At 35.0% G+C, this 20,717-nt stretch overlaps 1 protein-coding gene across 4 annotated transcripts; it reads right to left on the bottom strand.

Moving 5' to 3' along the window:
• Positions 1 to 9,200: 9,200 nt before the first annotated feature.
• Positions 9,201 to 18,880, bottom strand: LOC105389571 (vesicle-associated membrane protein 2). Of its 4 annotated transcripts, none has more exons than XR_005253763.2 (7): positions 17,104 to 17,214; positions 16,181 to 16,319; positions 15,684 to 15,762; positions 15,181 to 15,260; positions 14,744 to 14,795; positions 12,933 to 13,057; positions 9,201 to 12,115 (listed from the first exon to the last, which is right to left on the bottom strand). XR_005253763.2 is itself a non-coding variant. In XM_038107106.2 (7 exons), coding segments are annotated over exons 1-7 (474 nt in total). In that variant the 5' UTR covers positions 18,739 to 18,880; the 3' UTR covers positions 9,201 to 12,113. The 4 variants fall into 4 exon arrangements, 3 of the variants coding, with proteins under 3 accessions (XP_037963034.1, XP_037963033.2, XP_037963035.2); XM_038107106.2 differs by lacking the exon at positions 17,104 to 17,214 and adding an exon at positions 18,713 to 18,880 and having other exon boundaries at positions 12,933 to 13,028; XM_038107105.2 differs by having other exon boundaries at positions 12,933 to 13,028; positions 17,104 to 17,216.
• Positions 18,881 to 20,717: the final 1,837 nt, after the last annotated feature.

The following is a 20,717-nucleotide window of genomic DNA, read 5'->3' as shown; positions in this document are numbered from 1 at the left end:
AAAAACAATTAGATGTCGAGTGAAGAAAGAACAAGGACTCAACAAAATACATATTTTCACCAAGCAGTTCACTTTGTTATACAACACTTCACAAAACAGTGATGCAGGAATATAGTGCGATTATCGATAGCAAGTATTTCCTTGAAAAAGTTGATAAATGCAATACTTACCTAGACATACGTAGTATGTTTTGGAAAATAAATAGGCTAGATTTTTTTTATTGCTAGCTTTTTTATGCATCACACTTTTTGTTTTAAGCAATACCTTTATAAATATATCGGAGACTTACTGGCAAAAAAATAAATAAATTGCCAGTAAGTGACTATATTTAACCCCCTCCTAAAAAGAGGGGTGTTATAAGTTTGACGTTTCTATATTTGTGTATCTGTCTGTGTTTACGTAGCTCCCAAATGGCTGAACTGATTTTCAATTTGTTTTTTTTTGTTCATAGGTAATGAATATTCCCCTGATTGTTTTTAGCGATATTTTATCTAAATCGGTTACGTCGTTAAAAAGTTATCTGACTTTTAGTGTTGAATGTCGAGGGTTTTTTTTTTCTAAAAATACACTATATTAATAATGCACATGCAGATCTAAACACCCGAATCATTGAATCGTAAGAGCCTTAAAAAAACACTTGCATTTTGCACCTTGTTCGAAAGAAATAGGAGTCAATATCATGTGTCACATAATCGAAAACAACCGATCTGTCAATGATTTCTATGCGCATTATCAATTTTGGAGCACTGTAAGGTTATTCAAAGACAAAACTATCGAGATTTGCAGGTGCAAGGTACAACAGAACTGTAGTCGGCAGTAAGTGGGGACACCTACGCACGCGCTGAGCTGTCAGCCATACTAAATTGAAATAGCAAGGATTGTTACGAGAAATAATGTGCTTCATGTTTCAAATTCAAATTCAAATTCAAATGGTTTAATCGACGTAAAATTTTACAATTATTTGTCGATAGTCATCTACCACCATTTCACAAAGGCCCCGTCATTGAGAAGGAAAGAAATGGCGAAAGAAACTCCTCGAGCATCTTTTCAACTTTTTCCTTATAATCTATTACAATTTTTACTTATATCTAGTACCTACAATGTTTGCTTTTTACTTTCTACAAAGAAAAGGAACAAGAAGAATTATTGATACTTACTGCAATAGAAAACACACACAAGACCCGTGAAGCATACCTCTAAGGAAGCATCTACTGTTTATATTTACTCAGTTTTTTATATGTTTAAGTTAAGAATATATCTCTATACTACATCACCCTCCACACTCAAACTCTCTTTCCATTTCCCCACCTTCTCTACACTTCACACCGTTTCAAATTCAATCGAACTTAATTGGGGCTAGTTACACCTGAAACCATAATACTTAGGGCATAGTTTCCTCAAGCTATTAATCTGCGTTCGACAACCTGCCCATTTTAGCTGTCGGCGTCGAACCTGAGACCGGCGCGGCGCAGGACCGTATTACAGGGAAAGTCCGGACACCTTGTTATGCTACAACATAATCTTAGCAATTTGATATTGGCTGGGGGCCACACAAATAACGGGAGGGTTACTCCGGGTTTGCGGATTCGATTTGACGCAACTGCAGTAACAGACGCTCTAAGTCTGTCTATACCGATGGCCTTGTAGTGTCAGAACGACCACTACGATGCCTGACTGTCGACTGCCGACTACGCCCAGTGGACTACTCTGGATTCACGAATGCCAGAAGGGCTAGCACGAGGCGCAATTAAGACGTGACAAAATTTCTCGTTCTCGCTCTTGAGGCTGCGCGATGTGAGTGAGTGCGATGCAAAACTTTTGTCATGTCTTGCACCCCGTGCTAGCCCCTCTGGTATTCGTGAATCCAGAGTCGTCCACTGGGCGTAGTCGGTTGTGTCGTTTGGTCGGGGACAGTGTTGTTGGTGCGGAATGCGTTGTTGATTTTTGAGAGGTCAAAGTTCGTGATGAAGGCTCGGCTAGTTCACGGAATTTCTGGTTTAATTTAAAGGGGAGATTTTGAAGGTAAAACGTATGGTTCTAATAAATGTTACAAGAACACTGTTCGGGATTCGGAATCATTATATTTTTTTAGAAGCACGGATTTTCGTTTATTTCATTTCAATACTTAGCTACTCATTTTCTATGTACATTTTGCGAAATATCCATACCAATAAAATAACATCTGTACCTTTATGATAGGAATTTCTGGCAGCAAATAATTGTACATACGTATACATATCAATATCTATATCTGCCGAATGGTTCATAAATAATGTACAGCAGCTCATTGGTAGAATTAATCCTAATAACAGATGGAACGTGTTGGAGTACTGAATAACGTAGAAATAAAATGTATGTTGTATTTTTCATACAAAAGTGGCTACTCTAACCAATCTGGCTAACTTATAGGCAGGTAATGGAACAATCACGCAGCAGCGTGTTTTGAAAGTATACAAGGCCAGAACGCAGAGGTTGGGACTGCTCGCGTATATTTTCAGATTAAAATGGTACCATGATTTACTTGAAAGTATACAAGGCCATTACGCACTAATCGCGTATATTTTCAAGTAAGTTGGGCCAAAATTATGGCTTGAAAATATACTGCAGCAGTTACCACTGCGTACTAATCGTGTATATTTTCAAGTGCCAAGCGGCAATGCGAGCACTTGAAACTATACGTGATTAGTTACCAGGTAGCCCTTTTGAATTGTTGCTCTCTCTTTCTTTCATGCGAAATAGTAATAAGTCCATTGCTTTCTAAACATTGTATCATCATTCCGCACTTGGCATTGTTTTCGTAACGTGTTTTTTGTTTACATCGTACAGTTACAAAGTAAATTGATTTATATTAAACTGTAGCACTGTTGTAAATAGTAAAAATTATGTCAGAAAAGGGTGTAGAACAATTCATAAAAGACAATTACGGTGAATTCAAAACTTGATGAAAAATATGTCTGTAATAGGTCTATCTATACTTGTATAGTGTAATACCTACCTACTACACTCACAAGCAATGAATAAGTCCAAATAGCAAAAAGTCAACACCAAATGATCCCAATTTTTTAAAACATTTCATTTAGAAGTTTTTGAAATTTACGTTTTTAGTTGGTTATAATATTTTGATGCATTAAGCTAGTCTTTTTCGTTCAGGAGCTATCGTCACTGGAACTTTTTCATTGCTCGTGAGGGTAGTAGGTATTACTCTTAATTCATATAAATAATAAGATATTACTATTCTTACTTGCAACTATGATTGCTATAAATATCAATTTATCAATCAAATGAGAGCTTGTTCATCTTTATTTATTAACGTTCTATAGGTATGACAGGCAGAACAAGTAAATTGTAGTCATGCACATTACCGAAATAGTTAAATAAATCAGAATCAGCATGTAGGTATAAATTATATGCGACAAGTACGCCAATCAAGCAATGTGCGTAATAGCAATGTATATTTTCAAGAACGATTCAGTAAATCCCAACTTGAAAGTATACGCGATTAGTACGCACAAATCGTGTATATTTTCAAGTAAAATAATATATTTTTTCTCTTGAAACTATACAGTGCTAGTACACTATGGGTGCGTTCTGGCCTTGTATAATTTCAAAACACGCCACGCAGCAATCACATAACAATCACAAAACATAGTGATTTCAGACCGGCGATATCTGGTAATAACATTCAGAACAATCGTACGAAATTATTTTAATGTATTTTATATTGTGCGCAATGGAGCTACGAATCTGGGCAGTGGAAGTTTATGTTTGGATGTGGCGTTATATTAACTTTTTTTAACTCTTCTCAGACCTAAGTACTTACTGTTACTCCACGTTTCGCATTTTAAGCAAAACGGCAAAGCAGCATTTATCTTATTTATATCACTAATGGTATGGAATACATCTCTTCCCAAAATATGTACTTATTCCAAACTTTGGTCTGCTTGTTATAATAACACAAAAGAAAAAAGTAAAGTAGAGAGAGACACTTACCTTAAAAGTAAAGATGATAAAATATAAAAATGGTAGAATGAACGCCACAACATTCGATACCAATTCCCACATGGCGGTGCAGTAAGTAATGTAGCGCTGCTACCGAGCCCCCTACGTGCGAGGCTATACTGGGGGGATCACTCTATATTGACGAAAAACTAACAAACGAGAGCTGTCGTGCAATCGGCACGTTTAATACAACGAGATAGAGTTGTGGCTCGCGCAGCAGCGCAGTAGTTTTTCGTCGTATAGAGTGACCCGTCTGGGCCTGCAGCAGCTACGAGGAATGCCAGTAACTGCCAGCAAGGAGGTTCTCATGGCGACGGTAATGCGACCTTATTCTACGGATTGGTACTGGCTAGTTGGAAATAGTGATTAGCAACACGTTTAGAAAAAAAGCACGGTGATTGAATTTGAAAATTATTAATTTACACGGGGACAGAGGGATAAAAATTATAAAATACATCAAGGTGAGTACATAGGTACTACTCCTTAATAATCATAGGTACATAAAATATGGTATACTTACCTATAGATACGTATATGTAATATTACAAGTGCAGTCATTTGTGGGAAGTCTCAGACAAAGAACAGAGAATTCTATAACGAGAAGGTTACAGATGTAACATAACTGAAACTATTCATTTACTATTTATTTTAACTACGTTATTTTTGTGGCTGCCATTTGCATAGCAGTAAATGCCGTACAGGCGTACACTTATCAGATTTTGTTGCACAAAACACTGTCCTACAAAATGGACATTCGATGTACCGAGAAATTGAAAGTTACTCCAGACTTCAGTTCAGTAGGCCCTTAACACCAACATGTAACACGCAATCTATTCACTTTAAATTATCCTATACACCATTTTGTCACCGAGAACTTGCCAGCCAAAAACTGTCCTTCTGCTTTTTGTATAAGAAAGGTAATCCGGTTAGACTAGTCTAGAAGTCAGGGGTCAAAATATAGTGCGAGGTATTATAGTAGTACTGTGAAAACATAACACACCCATATCGTGTAGGAGTTAATTGTGAACATGTCTTTAGAGATAACCTTAAAACTTATCGTTTGTAGGGTAAAGTTGTAGATAAAAGTCAACTTGCGGTTAGCTATCTGTTCAACTTTACTGGTTAATTTAACTCCTCATAATTATTAGAAAATACTTACGAGACTTAAACTTACCTCTTTTTTATTCATTTGTTTCAATGATTCGCTCGACGTTTCAGTTGTGTATTGGGAACTTGTTAGGACCTCTTCTTTCATGCTGCGTTTGTTAGATCTTCAGTCTTATCTGGTCATGGTGTCGCCATCGCTCATCGCGAACAATGAAAAAGTTTCAGTGACATAGCACCAATCAACTCCTAAACTAGTTTATTTTGAAAATAATGCTGTTTGTTTCGCTAATAAATAAAATAATAATAAATAATAAACGGAAAAGGCTACATTAATGACAATTAGTACCTAATACATTCAACAGCGAATAAGAGTATTACCAACTAAAAACTAAAATATAAGTACTTAGGGCGTCTTGCACAACAAAGTTAAATAAAATTAAATAGTTTGTCTCTTGCTCTGACAGTATAATGCCAGAGCAAGAGGTCATAGATTTAATTTTATTTAACTTTGTTGTGCAAGACGCCCTTAGAGTTAAAATTTTAAATGAAATGTTTTTTTTATTGGTATTGGCATTTTGTGGATGGAACTTTTGCATTGCTTACGAGTGTATCAGGTATTTTGCATTCGCAAAAGAAATGAAACATAAAACCTACTTAGGTAAATAAATACTTACCTACAATATTTTTAATCATTACATTTTTCGTAAGCTGATTCGCCATTAAATATTTCCAATCAATCCATCAAATTATCAGCTTGAACTTATGATCTTGAAGCTTCACGCTTGATCCAAGCCCCGAGCTATTAGCAGGAACAGAAATGGCCGTGGCATGAATGAAATGTACTCGGCCAGTAAAAATAAACATACTTATGTGTTCTCAAATACTTGACAGGCCTATTACCGCGGACTGTCAGCGCACAGTGGTGCGGATTGCTGGACTTAGAGAGGTGCACGCAGGTTTCAAATTTATATTTGTAACGCTATGAATGGATTTGTGGCCATTTGGCTATATGATTAACAGTTTATGAATTGTTTTTTTTTATATGAACTTCTTATATCATTTATACACAGGCTAGGTATACATGTATGTCAAACCGCAATTTGGTTTAAACAATACAATGTACCTAATAATAGAAAATCAGTTCTTCTTCATTGCTTATGATAAATAATCTTCTCTAGTATTTGTCAAGCTATTTATACGCTAAAAAAGAACGTCATTATCATGGTATGTCTGATATTGATGTGTTTCACATAAGACAAGTATGTAGTTTAACTAAAATAGTTTTGGTAATTAATCACAGTAAATATGCCTTCACGTCTTCGAGTTGAAACCAGTGTGCGCATCACCTCTCACCTCGCCCCACTGTGCGCCGCGACTCGGCTCAGCTTGACACGCAATTAAATAATGCTCGGAGTGCGAACGCTAAATTCAATATCTCAGGGCGAACTGTTTGGGATCTACGAGTCTTGGATTGGAGGACACACGGGGGTTCGTTATGTCGAAATATACATTTGTTTTTTAGTTAGGACATATCGGTAAGTAAAAGTAATAAAATATACATAATTATATGATCATGACTGTAAGCTCCGAAGGGGTAGTCAGAGGTCACTAGCTTTTCGCTGTACATTACATTACAAGTATTCACATAATAGGTGCATATGCAGGTTTTCTCACGATGTTTTCCTACACTGTAAGAATAATGTTATACTTACATTCCAAAGTACTCATTGGTACATGTCAGCGCCGGGATTCGAACCCGCATCTCTGGCGTGAGAAGCAGGAGATTACCCGACTGAACTACGACCGCTCTCACTGAGCTACCACAACTCTCTACCCCCCGACCCCTAACACTAGCCATCCAGTCATGGTAAAGAATATAATATAAAAAATTGTAAATTGTTCTTCTTCCTCAAGTGCCGTCTACATGCAATTGGCACATGGACTGTTTTTTTTTAAATATTTTTATGCTATTGTAAATATACAGCAAACGCGAGCCCGTGTGTCCCAGCAGTTATTATGATAGGGCGCGCGCGCGGGTCACTCGATCAGCTGAAACCAAACACCTTTTGTATTCTTAGACAGTTCCCACAGGGAACCTAATTGACTGTCTACAGGTCGAAATATCGCATTCGCACTTCGTAGTTTTTGTTTTATTTCCGTTTAATCGGCTCAAGTTTGTTTACTTTTTGTACTGTTTGCACCTAAGTTGTCACAAAGTGTTTTGTTAACCTTTCTCTAGGAAAATTGCACATTAGTGGCCTTATGGATTTATTGGAAAGCCATCACTAATATCTTTAAGTAAACTGCTGAAAATTCAATTTTCATATCCACTAAAGTTGGCCACATTAGGAGGTTCTGAAACCCACGAGTATGTATGATGTACAGTTTATGTGAATGTAGAGAAAGCGGAAGAAGTATGTCAGGATCCTATAAATTTTATGTTAATTAGATTTTATTTTTGTATCGTGTTCAACTCCCAATCACGGTTCGACTTCGGCAGAAGATACGTTTAAGGAGAATGCTCTACAAAGGGTTAATTTAGCATTAAAGCCAAAGCAACAACCAACATTACTTAGCCCAAGTGACATGGCCACATAATTCAAGTCTTTCAAACCATTACTGTAACTCAAAATGGCGGGAAGCTATCAAAGGGAAAGCCAGCGCTCTCACATCATTCTCTATGGCTCGAACTCTATGGCGTGTTATAGGCTATGGTTCATAGCTTATTCTGTGCTGCTAAAATTTGAACTTTCATCCTCTAGCTTTAAACACCAGTATTGCTGGGCCACGCTGTTAATTTCTAGGACGAAAATCAATTTACGAAGATTGTAAGCGTCTTGCAATATTAACACGTTAGCAGTGAGATCGTTGCTAAACATTAAATTATGGCAGTTTGGAGTGCTTAGGTAAGGAAGATAACATATGCGCGAGGCCCTAAGAACGTCTTAATGGGTGCGCCCTATATTCTTACAACTCTTTTTGAAGGTGTTATAAGTAGTTGTGAAAAGTTTATAGTGGTTTTAAGTGAGCTTTTATATTAAGAGGTTAAATGGTGGTCAGGGCAATATGCAAACGGATTATACGTAACGAGTCCAGTTTTTAATATACAATATCAATATGACAAATCGTCTGGGCATGATTCGTGACACTCATATATTTTTAAGGGCTGTAGGTCAAACACGAATTTTCAAAGTTTAGCAGATTAGGTGGTTAGACGATTGTTCATTCACTATGCAAAGAATCACTGGATACGTAAAATGAATAGGTATGTTATGAAACAAAATTCCATTTTAAACATATATTTTTATATCATTTAACACAGTTTTTGATCAGATAGTTAAATATCTACATAATACATAAAGTTTTTAATGAAATTGACATCAAGAGAACAAAGATTTGTGACAACAAATTTATTACATACATATTATTAATTTGAATGAATATTTTTTCATATTTTTTATTTACATTTAAATTTAAAATGTGCCTACCTACAAATATTGTATCTATTTACTAATACGCTAGTATTCTATTCGTTGAATTAATCATAGATATTTATATTTTAATAATTATTGCCAATTTAACCCTTAGGTAATTACAGGTAGGTTTAATGTGGCTACCGCCTTCTAGGCCGAATACTATACAGTATACAGTATACACCTCCTTCCAGTATAACATAGTAGTAATAAAGCAGAAGTACCTATACAGGGTGATGCAAAAAGGGTATACTAAGCAGCATGTGCAGCATAGTATATCTAAGCCCGAAATTGAAATCAGAATTTCAAAATTCGCGAAAAAAAAACATTCTCCATAAGGAAAGGAAAATGTTTTTTTTTAAGAATTTCGAAATTCTAATTTCAGATTCGGGCTTAGATATGCTATGCTGCACATGCTGGTTTTGGCTGTATATCTATACCATACATATCATTATAATATAACCTGTAATATTTACTAGATTTTGGTTTGCTTTAATATATTCCCCGGGAAATTCCAGGATAAAAAGTAACCGATGTCCATTCTATAGTTATAGCAAAATTTTACTGTATAAATCGGTTCAGGGACCCAAGTAATATGAGTCCTAAATAAAATCTCGGGTGTTAAGATTTTAAAATATATACTTTTAATTGATAAGATTGTATGCATCCAATTGAAATACAGAAATAACAATAGGCATTATTCACAACGGGATGATTCAAATTTGTATTTTTACTCTATTTTGATGATTTTATATAGTCAACCAAAAAGTATCTAATATCCACCCCCAGCGTAATAAGATTGATACTAAGAACAAAGACTACTATAGAGACTAAGAATCGACACAAGTTAATGATCATATTACATACAGGTTTACTGACTTTGAATAAATATTCGACAATTTTTTCGGCAATTAAGCAAAATTTACATAAATATAAAATACTTTTTACTAAGTATTATTATATTATATACTGTTTTAAAAGTGGTATAGCAAGCCAATATTAAGCACGAGCACGACTCATGTCGTCGTTTTTTTTCACGAATTACCAATTGTTGTAGAATCCACAGTTGTTCAGAATAGACCCAATCCTTTCAGGTTTACTATACCCTCTTTTACAACCTTTACAGGCTAGTATAATACTTCCATTACTGAAGTAAATAAAATGCGATGTATTGTCAAAGGCACCATATTCATAACTTAACCATAATTTATAGTGAACTAAGGTTGTATACTTGCAACCACCAGTGCAACATCCTGTATATTTACAGAGGTCTCTTGTTAGGTATATATACTTACTGGCAAAATTTTACTTTATTTTGGGGCACATTTTTTGTTATGATGTAAGTAGTAATACAGATTAAAATTATTTTAAATGAAATACTTCATTAATTGGTTTAACACCTAGATAGCGGATTTTATCACTGCTAAATTTGATTTTCTATTCTTTTATCTCGGATATAAATTGACAATTGACTTGAAAATTTAGCACCTGTCTAAGATAAAAGAATATAATTACTTTAATATAATATTATAAAGTGGAAAGTAAATCATATAGTTATTAAGTGCAAATACAGTTAGCTAGTATACAATATATTAGTTATATTTATTTTGATTAAATACACAAAGAAATTAAAGTAAAAAAGACGTAGCGATTTGTCAGTAAGGTACCTACTTATCCTCAAGAAAAATAATGTGCACCGCCTAGTAATATCTACTTCTTCTTATTTTAACAAATCTGTGAAACCTAAATGAAAGTGCTATAAATTTTTAACGTTAGTGCGAAAAAAGTGGTTTATAATGTTTAAAATTATTGTATAACTATCTGTCAATCTGTGGGTTTATATCTAGCATCCAACATCATCGTCATCTACTTTAGATTCAACTAATTTTCTGTCAAAGAAATGTACGTAGGTTTTATTAGTTATCGTATTGCAATTAAAATTAAAAATATATTAAACTTAACCTTTTTATCAATTTTACTATGACTTAACTTATACTTTTACAGCCTGTTTGGTGTCAGATATTATTAAGTAATTATAATATTATATTACCTAAGATTATTGTTCTAGCTGAAAACATGAAATGAAACATAATATAAAGTATTTCTAACCTTATACCATATTTAATTCCCATGTGGAAGTTAAAACGCTATAATAATGTCGAAAATACAATAAATACTACAGGAATATCTCACTCTCAAATATCAATTTTTGAAATACCACACAAGATTACTTTTATAGGCCAAATTTCATGAAAATTTCAGTTAAATTAGAGACATATTTGTGTTAATTTATATATTACTTTCACGCTTATTTAATTAAATAATCCAGATACAATTTAATTTAAAATAGGCAAATTTATCATTATAATATTTCAACAAAAAAAATACTGACACTCAATATTTTATAATTGGCTTAGTAATTTTCCACCGCTTGTCAACACATTAAATATACTTGCGTCAACGACATTGGAAAGGCTAAAACGACTAGTGTATTTTTTTAAAAGTGACTTTATATTAATCCATTAATGTCGGTTAGTCATTTTTGCATTTCCAGTGTCGGTCTCTACCGTTGATACGTACCTACCTACTATGTTATAGCAGGTTAATCTTGCCCATTCCCGGTAGGTCCTTCTACAACCTCATAAAAATCTTACATAGATTTTCCTTAACAGGCGTGAAAAATTACTAGTAAAGTTAATTTTATATAGATACAATAACAATTCAAGGCACGCAAAATAAGAGCAGTTTAGATAATGTTGCTGTTGTTTTAAGAATCTCTCCATACTAGTTATACTGTACAGGTACTCTTTACATTTGAGTCTGACCAGCAAATTATGTGCCCGTTCCCAAAAAATCTTGAGCCTTACACTAGGTACTAGAATACTAAAAGTAACCATTTTGGTTTGTTCCCGAAGGTTTATTTTTTCCTTTAAATAAAATAATCCCTAAATTTCTTCGGCCTATAATTAATTAGAATCCTTTTCCAATCTACCTTTTTTTTCGAATTTGGTGTGTTGCGATCTTACAATATTTGACTTATATGTGGCCTTAAGATTTTAATAACTCCTCTTACAATCGTTATTATTATAGCATTTGATGCTGTTTTGACAGGTTTTATCACAATCTTCCATGCACAACTACAATTCACAATTAATTATCACCTTCACCGCTAATTTGGCATTAATTTATTCATCTTAATCTGCAAAATCTACATTATTTATACCAAAAGCTCGAATAGGTTTTTGGCTATTTTATTGTGCCATGTTACTTCAGACTTAGATTTCCTTGATCTAGACTTACTAGGGCTCACAATCTTCTACTCAGACTTGAAGGAAATATTCACCACTAACTGAATTTCATAAAAAAAAATATAGGTACTTATTCCTATTAACAGCAGCTCACGAAATTTATACATATATAGTATTTTAGTTGAATACAAGTTTTTCTATATTTATAGTCATTTATATTATGCTTATGTTTCTTACTTGAAGTAGAACCCAATAGACGCATCGTATGGAACTTTTACATGTATTTTCCTGTAAAAAATATGTAAATAATTATTTTTATAAAAAAATACGTACTCAGTTATAAATTGTGTAGGGACAGTTCAGAGTAGATTCAGTTCAGTCTTACATTGCAATTTTCTATAGGTATTCGAATAATTTATTTCAAAGGATGTGTACTTGTGTAGGGATGCAACTTTGTAGGTATAGATGTATGTAGTACTTACATGTTTCTTTTGTGTTGTAGTCAACATTATGTAAGAAGGCATTTTGTTTAGAATTTATCATTAAATACTCCTTTAGATATACTGCAAATTGTTTATACGAACCAAGATTTATAGCAAAAATGGAAAGTAATTCACACACTAGGAAAATTTACTATTTTTGTGTGGAAAATTCATGAGTATAATATTTATTTATACGGAAAAAATACTGAATTTTCCCAGGTTAGATATGTATTTATGCAATTTACTTTTAAATACATTGATGTACGTATACTTACCAGTGAAAATATTGTGAAAGTGTAGATGATTGTATATATATAGAAATTATAAGGTTCAATCATAAAATATGCTTTAAACAATTTTAATAAGCATCAATACGAGTTATAATTACCTAAGTGAGTGAAAACTTGTGTACATGTATTAATAGTCTGCCTACAGTAAACCCGCATGTCTCAAAATACTGAAATGTACCTACATGTATGATACTGTAAATGTGTGAATGTAAGTTAAAATCAACTCACCATAACTCCATGAAACAACTACATACATTACCACACCTCATGCGAAGCGACACAAAAGTACGAAGGAAGAAGTATGAAAAACTCTCGCTAGATGGCGTTACTCACAATTAGTTTTAGGAATAATTGCCGCAGTGCTATTGGTGGACACGCCAGCGACACTGCCCGTGACGTCGCCGACAGATGGCGCCCCACGGTAGCGAACTAATTAAACATTGCTTTAATGTTATCACCTGGAAAGGAGCGATAAGCGAGTCTGATGCTGGGAAGCGAGTCAGGGATAAGTTTTAGGGGAAATACCTTTTTTTTTTATTGATTTCCAAGGCATGTTTTGCCTCGGTTAATACTGCAATATTGCTTAGGTACTTGGTACACTATACAGGGTGTTACAAAAGTAGTAAGTATAGTAAATAGAAAGGGGCTGTGTAAAATGAGTTTTGGACAGTTAAGTTTATGCGACATAAGAGGAACCAAACACTATGTAGAACCTAATAAGTAGTATTCTATTCGCGAATGTTCTAGTGTCGAAAAATATAAATGTTTTAGAAGACACCCCCTTTTCCATCAACCTGTATGATAGGTTTTTTTGCAACAACCTGTATGATAGGTTTTTTATTTTTTTTTACAAACACAAAGTCCTTGTGAAAAACTCTATCATTTTTGATGGAAAAACTTATCCGCAACATGAAAACCCAACGCTACGAAAATGATACAGAACTGAAAACAAAGTCATGAATATATTGGCTCTCAGCCAACTTTTCTTTTCCAATACTTCATATTGATATTTACTTTAATACATACCTACATTTTATACATATCTCTTGGTATTCATATCACAGAAGTTAATTAATCATTTACTTAGGATTGTACCTACTAAATATATATGAAATGGTTTCGTAAATCTGCATTAAATCATTTACAATATTATAAGTTTTAGAGATTTCAGTTCTGTTCCATTTTATCACACATAGACAACACAATACAGACAAAAAGTATATTTTACTCCACTAATACAGGATATATATTTTTTCGATTGAAATTAAAGACAGGAAGGATAGATTTTATCTAAAAGCCAATTTACTTTAGAAAGTAACGAACGGTCTCAAACCAAAATTTAAATACCAGATTCGAATTTAAAGCTGGGTTTCTAAATATGGATCGAGACACGTTATTAACTTTGAGCCATACACTACTCTTAAGAAGGTCATGCAGTCTGCAACCTGTAGTGTTTTTGGAAAAGGTTGTTGAGGTCTATTGTGTTTAGTTTTAGTTCGTCATTCAGTTTTTGACCCATAATTAAAGTGGTTTTAGTTTGTCTGGAAAATAATAATGAGCTGACTTGTTTATTTAGTATTAAGTTTTGGACATTGTTAGTTTTGGTTTAGGTAATGGAGTAGTCGTGTCATTAATTGCTCTAAACACATACTTATAACGTTCTATAATGTTTTATAAATGTTCAAACACAATAAGACTGAAATAAAGTATATAGATAGATAGATAGATATTTTCTATTTGTACACAAAAACATGGACAAATATTACAAAAAAAAAACTTAATCTAACACATATGTACAAATGGCGGCCTTATCGCTTAAAGCGATTACTTCCAGGCAACCTTTGGGTGGTGGATATTTTAAAGAAACATAAAAATTCAATTCTTATAGACCTCTTATGGCTTGTTACTTCAAAAAAATCAGTAGGAGTTGGCAAATTGACTCATTTTAATGAATTGACCACAATTTCGACTGGTTGTAAAATAAATGAAACAATTTCTACTACGAAAAAGGATTTGGTACTTTAGTTTAGTCTTAAATAGCTTGAACAAAGAGGTTACAGACACCGATAACACCCTAGATAATAATATAATATATCTAACAGTTAGCTCTAAACTAGGCCAAGCGATTGCTGATTCAAACTTACCGAACAGGAGCCCTATGATGACTATCCCGATCACCCCCATTATTATCATCATCTGAAATATAAAAAATATACTTTTATAGCATCTGACGTCATTGCTCATGCCTCTGCTACTATAAGAAGTCATCATCATCATTCTAGAAGCATCAACTATGATCTTTACGATATAATATATCTGATCTTTATCTTTATTTATGATCTTTACGATATAATATTATTATCAATTAATCGTTTAATAATTATCATTACCATTTACTGCCAGTTTTTATAACTCTATAGCTGTTCACTATCGATGAGCTGACAACCACTTTCATACGATTTCGAATATAATCGAACTTTGTATGAGTCAAAATCGTATGAAAATATCCGATTAGGGTTGAAGGGTACGATTAGGGTATTTCGGCTAGCCAAAAAGTTTTCATGTATATGTTTATGATTACCTTTAAATTCTGCAGCCAGAACTTGTTCTTCAAGCTCTTTGCCTGCTGCTCGAACTGCGAGGCGCCCTGCTGCAGCGCATCTGAAATGCAAAATCATTGGATTGTAGACAACTAAGTCTGTAAGTGATTGTGTATTGTGAATTGTAGACAACCAAGTCAGTAAGTGAGATATTTGGCTGGTAACACACAAACTTTTGTTTTTTCTTGATTGGCTCAACATGTTTTTTCTCGGCGTTACCACTATTTTTTTCTAATTCTGAGATGTGAAGAATGATTGTGGGAGAGAGAAGCGAAGTTCCTTTATGATACGAGGCTCTCTCGAGTGAAACATTTGTACATAATATGACCTTAATTTCAGCTCAGCCATCCTAGTTGCATCTCCACTATTCCCTAAGTATATATTTATGATAAAACATACACTGTGAAAGTAATAAGTAGCTACTTGCAAGTACTTATTCCACATGCAGATTGCTAGAAGAAGGAAATAGTTTAAATAACTGTACCTGCTCTATCGTCTAGTTCTGACAGCTTTTGATCCCTCTCCAACACCTTTTCAACGTTCGTTTTCATTATATCAACCACCTGAAAAATTAAGGCCTTTTAGCTTCTGTTTCAGTGCAATGAGAAGGCTCGGTGACAAAGTTTAGTCTAGCTCTGGTGTTTGTCACCGACAGAAGAAGATTGGGTGATAGATAATCGTTGATCGTAGAGGCTGTAACCATGTCACAGCCTACTGATTCTATCATCTAAACGAAGACCCACCAATCATACGTTTCACATATTAACATGAGATTTCTCACACACGGCCATACGAGCCCAAGCTAGGCAGAGCCTATTTTGGGTATCGGACAGCTCACATATCTACACAGATAGATACATAAACGATACTTATGCATATTAACACCCAAAACCCGAGTACAAATATCTGTCACTAATATCTGCCCCAGCCAGGAACCCGGGACCTTCGACTGTCACTAACCACTACACCACTACAACATACCTCATCGACCTGCGCCTGCGTCTGCTGCAGGCGTCTCTGCGCGGCGATCTGCTGCGGCGTGCGCGGGCCGCCGATGGGCTCCCCGTCTGGCCCAAGCTGCGGCTCCGGCGCCAGCCCGCCCGGCGCGCCCTCTGGTGGTCTGCGGGGGGCGAATAGTCAACTATAAGGGCCTTACTCACACACCTCCAGCAGCTCCTGACAAACTGACTGAGAAATTGTATCGTGCTACACACGCACCGATGGCAGGGACGACTAAGGGGTCAAGGATAGTCTCGCGCCCCTTTTGCCTTGCCGCAGGGCCAGCATGCCTACACAGTACACACATCACAATTAAGGATGCAATTAAGAGTCATCCCCACTCATAAAGCCTAGATTTTCTCGGCTGCAGATGTGTGAGTAGAGCTTTTAAGGCTAACCGTCAAATTTCCGTAAATTTACAACTAGGTTAAAATTTACTTTGAAACACACGAGTTTCGAGTCATCTCGTATTTCAAACGTGAAAGTCGGACATCACAACATACATTTTTAACCAATTTTTTAAAAAGCTCTATCAATGTGGGGTTAGGGTACACATCTAGAGTCGCTTCGATAGTACACAAACATATGGTAAAAGAACAGCGCCAACGTTGTCCCTTTTGGAACTAACAAATTTGCCTTACATTTTGACATTTGACTGATTTGACGACACGCAACGTAAACGGAGGTTCGAAAATCTTGGAATCGCTGCATAGATGCGTGCACGACACGACTCCAATCGGATTTAAATACGAAGAAATGTCATATTTTCCTTTAAAAAAACTTACAGATGTGAAATTTCATACAGTGATGCAATGAGGAGTTTAATTCAAACGATAATAATAAGAGGAAGCCATTTATAGAGCCTCCTTTGCCATTAAAACTAAGAGAGTAACTTAAATAATTACTTTATATCGTCCAAAACAAAGAACTCCGTCGTAAACATATTTGAAACCACTTTTAAACAGATGTACTTATAAAACACGCTATAAGTGAAATCCACTCTAGACACAACTGTGAAATGAGTAAAACACTGAATATTATGTTGAAGCTAATTACTGAAATCGATAATCCTTCAGTGCAGGTGACATTTCACTCTTCTACGTTCTCATATAATTATGCATTATGTATTGAAATTCAACTATGTTTTAATTTAAATCAATATAAACTAGGGATATGGAACCATATATATAGAACAAATTATTCTTTGACAGAGAGGGACAAACGTCCTATAACTTTTCTATGAATAATGGAGAGAACTAGAGACGCTGACTACATCTAGGTCTGTACCCTCCAAGCTCGGCCTGCCTCATAACCAGCTTCCTGCTATTACAAAACCTTTGTATTCTCACCAATCTCATCAGTTTCGAGATATAGTGACGTTCATCAAGGTTGATAAAAGTGCCATACAGTCGGTACAGGAGAGGTAGCATAGCTGTGACAAAAGTTTTGGTCGTTCTCGATCTATGTATACATATATGTATGTATAGGCTGCATGACATGACATTGCCTGATGTAGGCTCCCTATCGTGAACTTTTTTTCGCAACAATTTTTGGATTCAAATTTAATTTAATTTGACACTAATTAAGTACTTCGTAAATGTTACTTCGTGTTGACTTCGCGATAGGCCTCCAGGGAAGGAGAGATCAATTTATTTATCATTTAGATTTAGTCAGATGTTTTTGTAGGTTAAGAGACCCTCCATGGATCGATGTGGGAGCTGGCAGGACGCCAGTTTAGGTTGACCTAACACCATGTGTACCTAAGTGGTGTATTGAGTTCTTCATCAAGCAATGGTTGCCAACTCTTCTCTATGATAGGTAAGTAGGTATGTAATGTAATATGGTCGTATATTTCATAAATAATCGATTTATAAAGAAATACTTATAAATAATTAAAACAAAACCACTATCGCGAAATAAATTCAATTTTAATGATAGCAATTTCTTAAGAAAAAATCAACCTATCTATTTACAAAGCTCTTTCAACTCAAAAAAGACCACTTATAAAAAGAGGTAAAGTGATACTCCCAAAATACATACGTAATGTACTATAATCGCAACCAAACCAAAAACCTGAACCATTTTTCCCAAAGAAACATATTTTTTTCGCAAGTGAACTATTTTTTCGAACTCCCATACCAAGTAGAATTTTGTATGTAAGAGGATAAAAAAGTTCATTTCCGGTTACCTGTGTCCTGAGGAAAGTTTATTAATTTTATATTAGGTCAGAAAGAGGTTTAATTTTACATAAGCATAAAATTTACACCCGGTATAGCATACCGGGTGTAAATACATTTTTAATATGCAGTTACCTGCATTGGAGTGACATGCGCTAAGGAGTGAATCAACAGCCACCCTTTATATTGCTTAAAAATCTGATTAAAACATCAAAACTAACTTATTCCATAATTTAATTATGTTAAAATCCTTTAAAACTACTTTCCTAGCTATTTACCGGCAAGCTGTATTAAATTATACATAAAGAGGAAGAGTAAAGTATAAAAAAATACTTACGCTGGTTCTTCTTTTCCTTTTCCCATTTTCGTAATCTGTTTTGTTACTAAATATCACAGAAATTAATAATAATTTTCAGTACTTCCGCGCGATTTTCAGGTTTTTCAGCTACAGTTCAGGCTGTAAGCGCGCTGCCGCAAAGCTAACTGAGTCGGCCGCAGTAAGCTCGAGAAGAAAAGGCGGTGAGCTTTCAAAAGCTCGCAGTGGTGTGTGACCTGATTATGAAAGATAATAAAATAAGCTTCCAGCGAATATTGCTTTTACAGTGTTTTTTTTTTAATTTTGGAACATAATACTCAGTTCAAAGTTCAGAATATAAAATAATAGATAAGTTATTCATACTGTCTGTGCATAAAATATACACTAAGTACTCGTAATTGAAACTAAAATATACTTTTTTAACGGTAAAAAGTAGCTTAGCTCTATAACTCTCCACTATCCAAACTTTGTTCCTAAATAACATTAAATTTATGCTCAAGAAGTTTTTTTCTCTCTATATTTAGGTAATAATAATATGTAGGGACATCTCACACACGGCCATCCGACCCCAAGCTAGGCAGAACCTGTGTTATGGGTGTCGGACAGCTGATATATCTACACAAATAGGTACATAGATCTATCTATACTATACTAATTATAAATATGAACACCCAAGACCCGAGTACAAATATCTGTCTTTTAACAAATATCTGCCCCAGCCGGGAATCGAACCCGGGACCTTCGGCATAGCAATCAGGGCCACTAACCACTTATTTAGCATATACTTCTCCTAAACATAATATAGAAGGTGGCCTATGCCTGTAATGAAACATCGACTTAAATATTATGCAAAGTATAACCTATTTATACTATTCTAAATATTCCGCAGTATTTTTTCCGCCAGTCACTTTTGCAGTCGCCAGTCCGTAGATTCAGCGCATGCGTATTGGAGGTTGAATATCCTCAATCGATGTCCGTGCGTCAGTAGGAAAGCAGGCCTCGCAGGGTCACGTGGCACTGGAGCCAGGACCTGAAGCCTTCAGGGCATATCCTGGAAGAGGCTGACCAGAGAGGCAACCCTATATTGCTTACAATGCGATATGGGAGCGAATTAAGAGCAAATAGGTGGATGACTGTGGTCATTACTCGCTAGGGTTGCTATTAATTAATGTAATTCATGTATTTATGGAGGAATGGAGGATTAAAAAGCAAAACTCTAAAATATTTTCCTAATCTAGACCAGCCTTACACTAAATTTTATTCATATTATGTACAAAGTGACACCGCACACTATGATGAGAGCTTTCCAGTTACAATTTCACTTTGAATCTCATTAGGAGAAGTTCCCGTCCGTCCACACAGTTCTACTCAGCTAATTTGTCCAAGTGTCTTCAAGTTATGTTTACAAATGTTTCGTAACCGCCTCCCCGGCCGGCCCATAATGCTCTCATGCGTACTGCACTGCAATAAAACAATGCTTAGAGTTATGCTGCGGGTAGGTTAGGTTAGAGACGGATAATACACAGTCCAAAAAATAGATTTCTTTTCTTTTCTTTATTTAGCCAAAAAAGTATTCACAAAAGACAATACACAGTGGGACCTGCACTAGGAAAAACCTGTAACGCGAGCTCCCGTAGATTTTGATTGTACATGGTGTTGCAAAAATACAATAGGTATACCCTATTACTAAGCTGAAAGGGCGCGGGCGTGACCCTGTGTCACCCGTTTTGCAACACCCTGTATTGTTCATTTCACGTAAAATATTCTTCTAAACAAAGAAAACACTAGGGCTAGACTAGGGTTTGTAACCGTACGTATTGAAATGGCGATAGTACGCCGCACGTATTCAAGAAGATACTTACGTAACTTGGGAAGACTTACCCCCTTATTCATAAAAAAGTTACTGGACGGATTAGCTATTGAACTGTTTTGTCACTCTCTGTCAAAGAACAAATTGTTCTCTGTCAGAGAGGGACAGAACAGTTCAATAGTTAATCTGTTCAGTAACTTTTTTATGAATAAGGGG

Source organism: Plutella xylostella, chromosome 7, assembly GCF_932276165.1.
Source record: "Plutella xylostella chromosome 7, ilPluXylo3.1, whole genome shotgun sequence".
NCBI classification, from domain to species: Eukaryota; Metazoa; Arthropoda; class Insecta; order Lepidoptera; family Plutellidae; genus Plutella; species Plutella xylostella.
Note: the sequence above shows the minus strand (reverse complement) of the source record. Positions and strands in the feature narration are given on the sequence as shown.

What these genes read in the sequence shown, in the direction of transcription:
- LOC105389571 (XM_038107105.2), bottom strand. Translation starts at nt 17,141, where the DNA reads ATGTTTACGACGGAGTTCTTTGTTTTGGACGATATAAA. An exon ending in CGCAGGCGCAGGTCGATGAG is followed by an intron (nt 15,763 to 16,180) that starts GTATGTTGTAGT and finishes TTAATTTTTCAG; the next exon opens with GTGGTTGATATAATGAAAAC. An exon ending in TCTGGCTGCAGAATTTAAAG is followed by an intron (nt 14,796 to 15,180) that starts GTAATCATAAAC and finishes TTTATATTTCAG; the next exon opens with ATGATGATAATAATGGGGGT.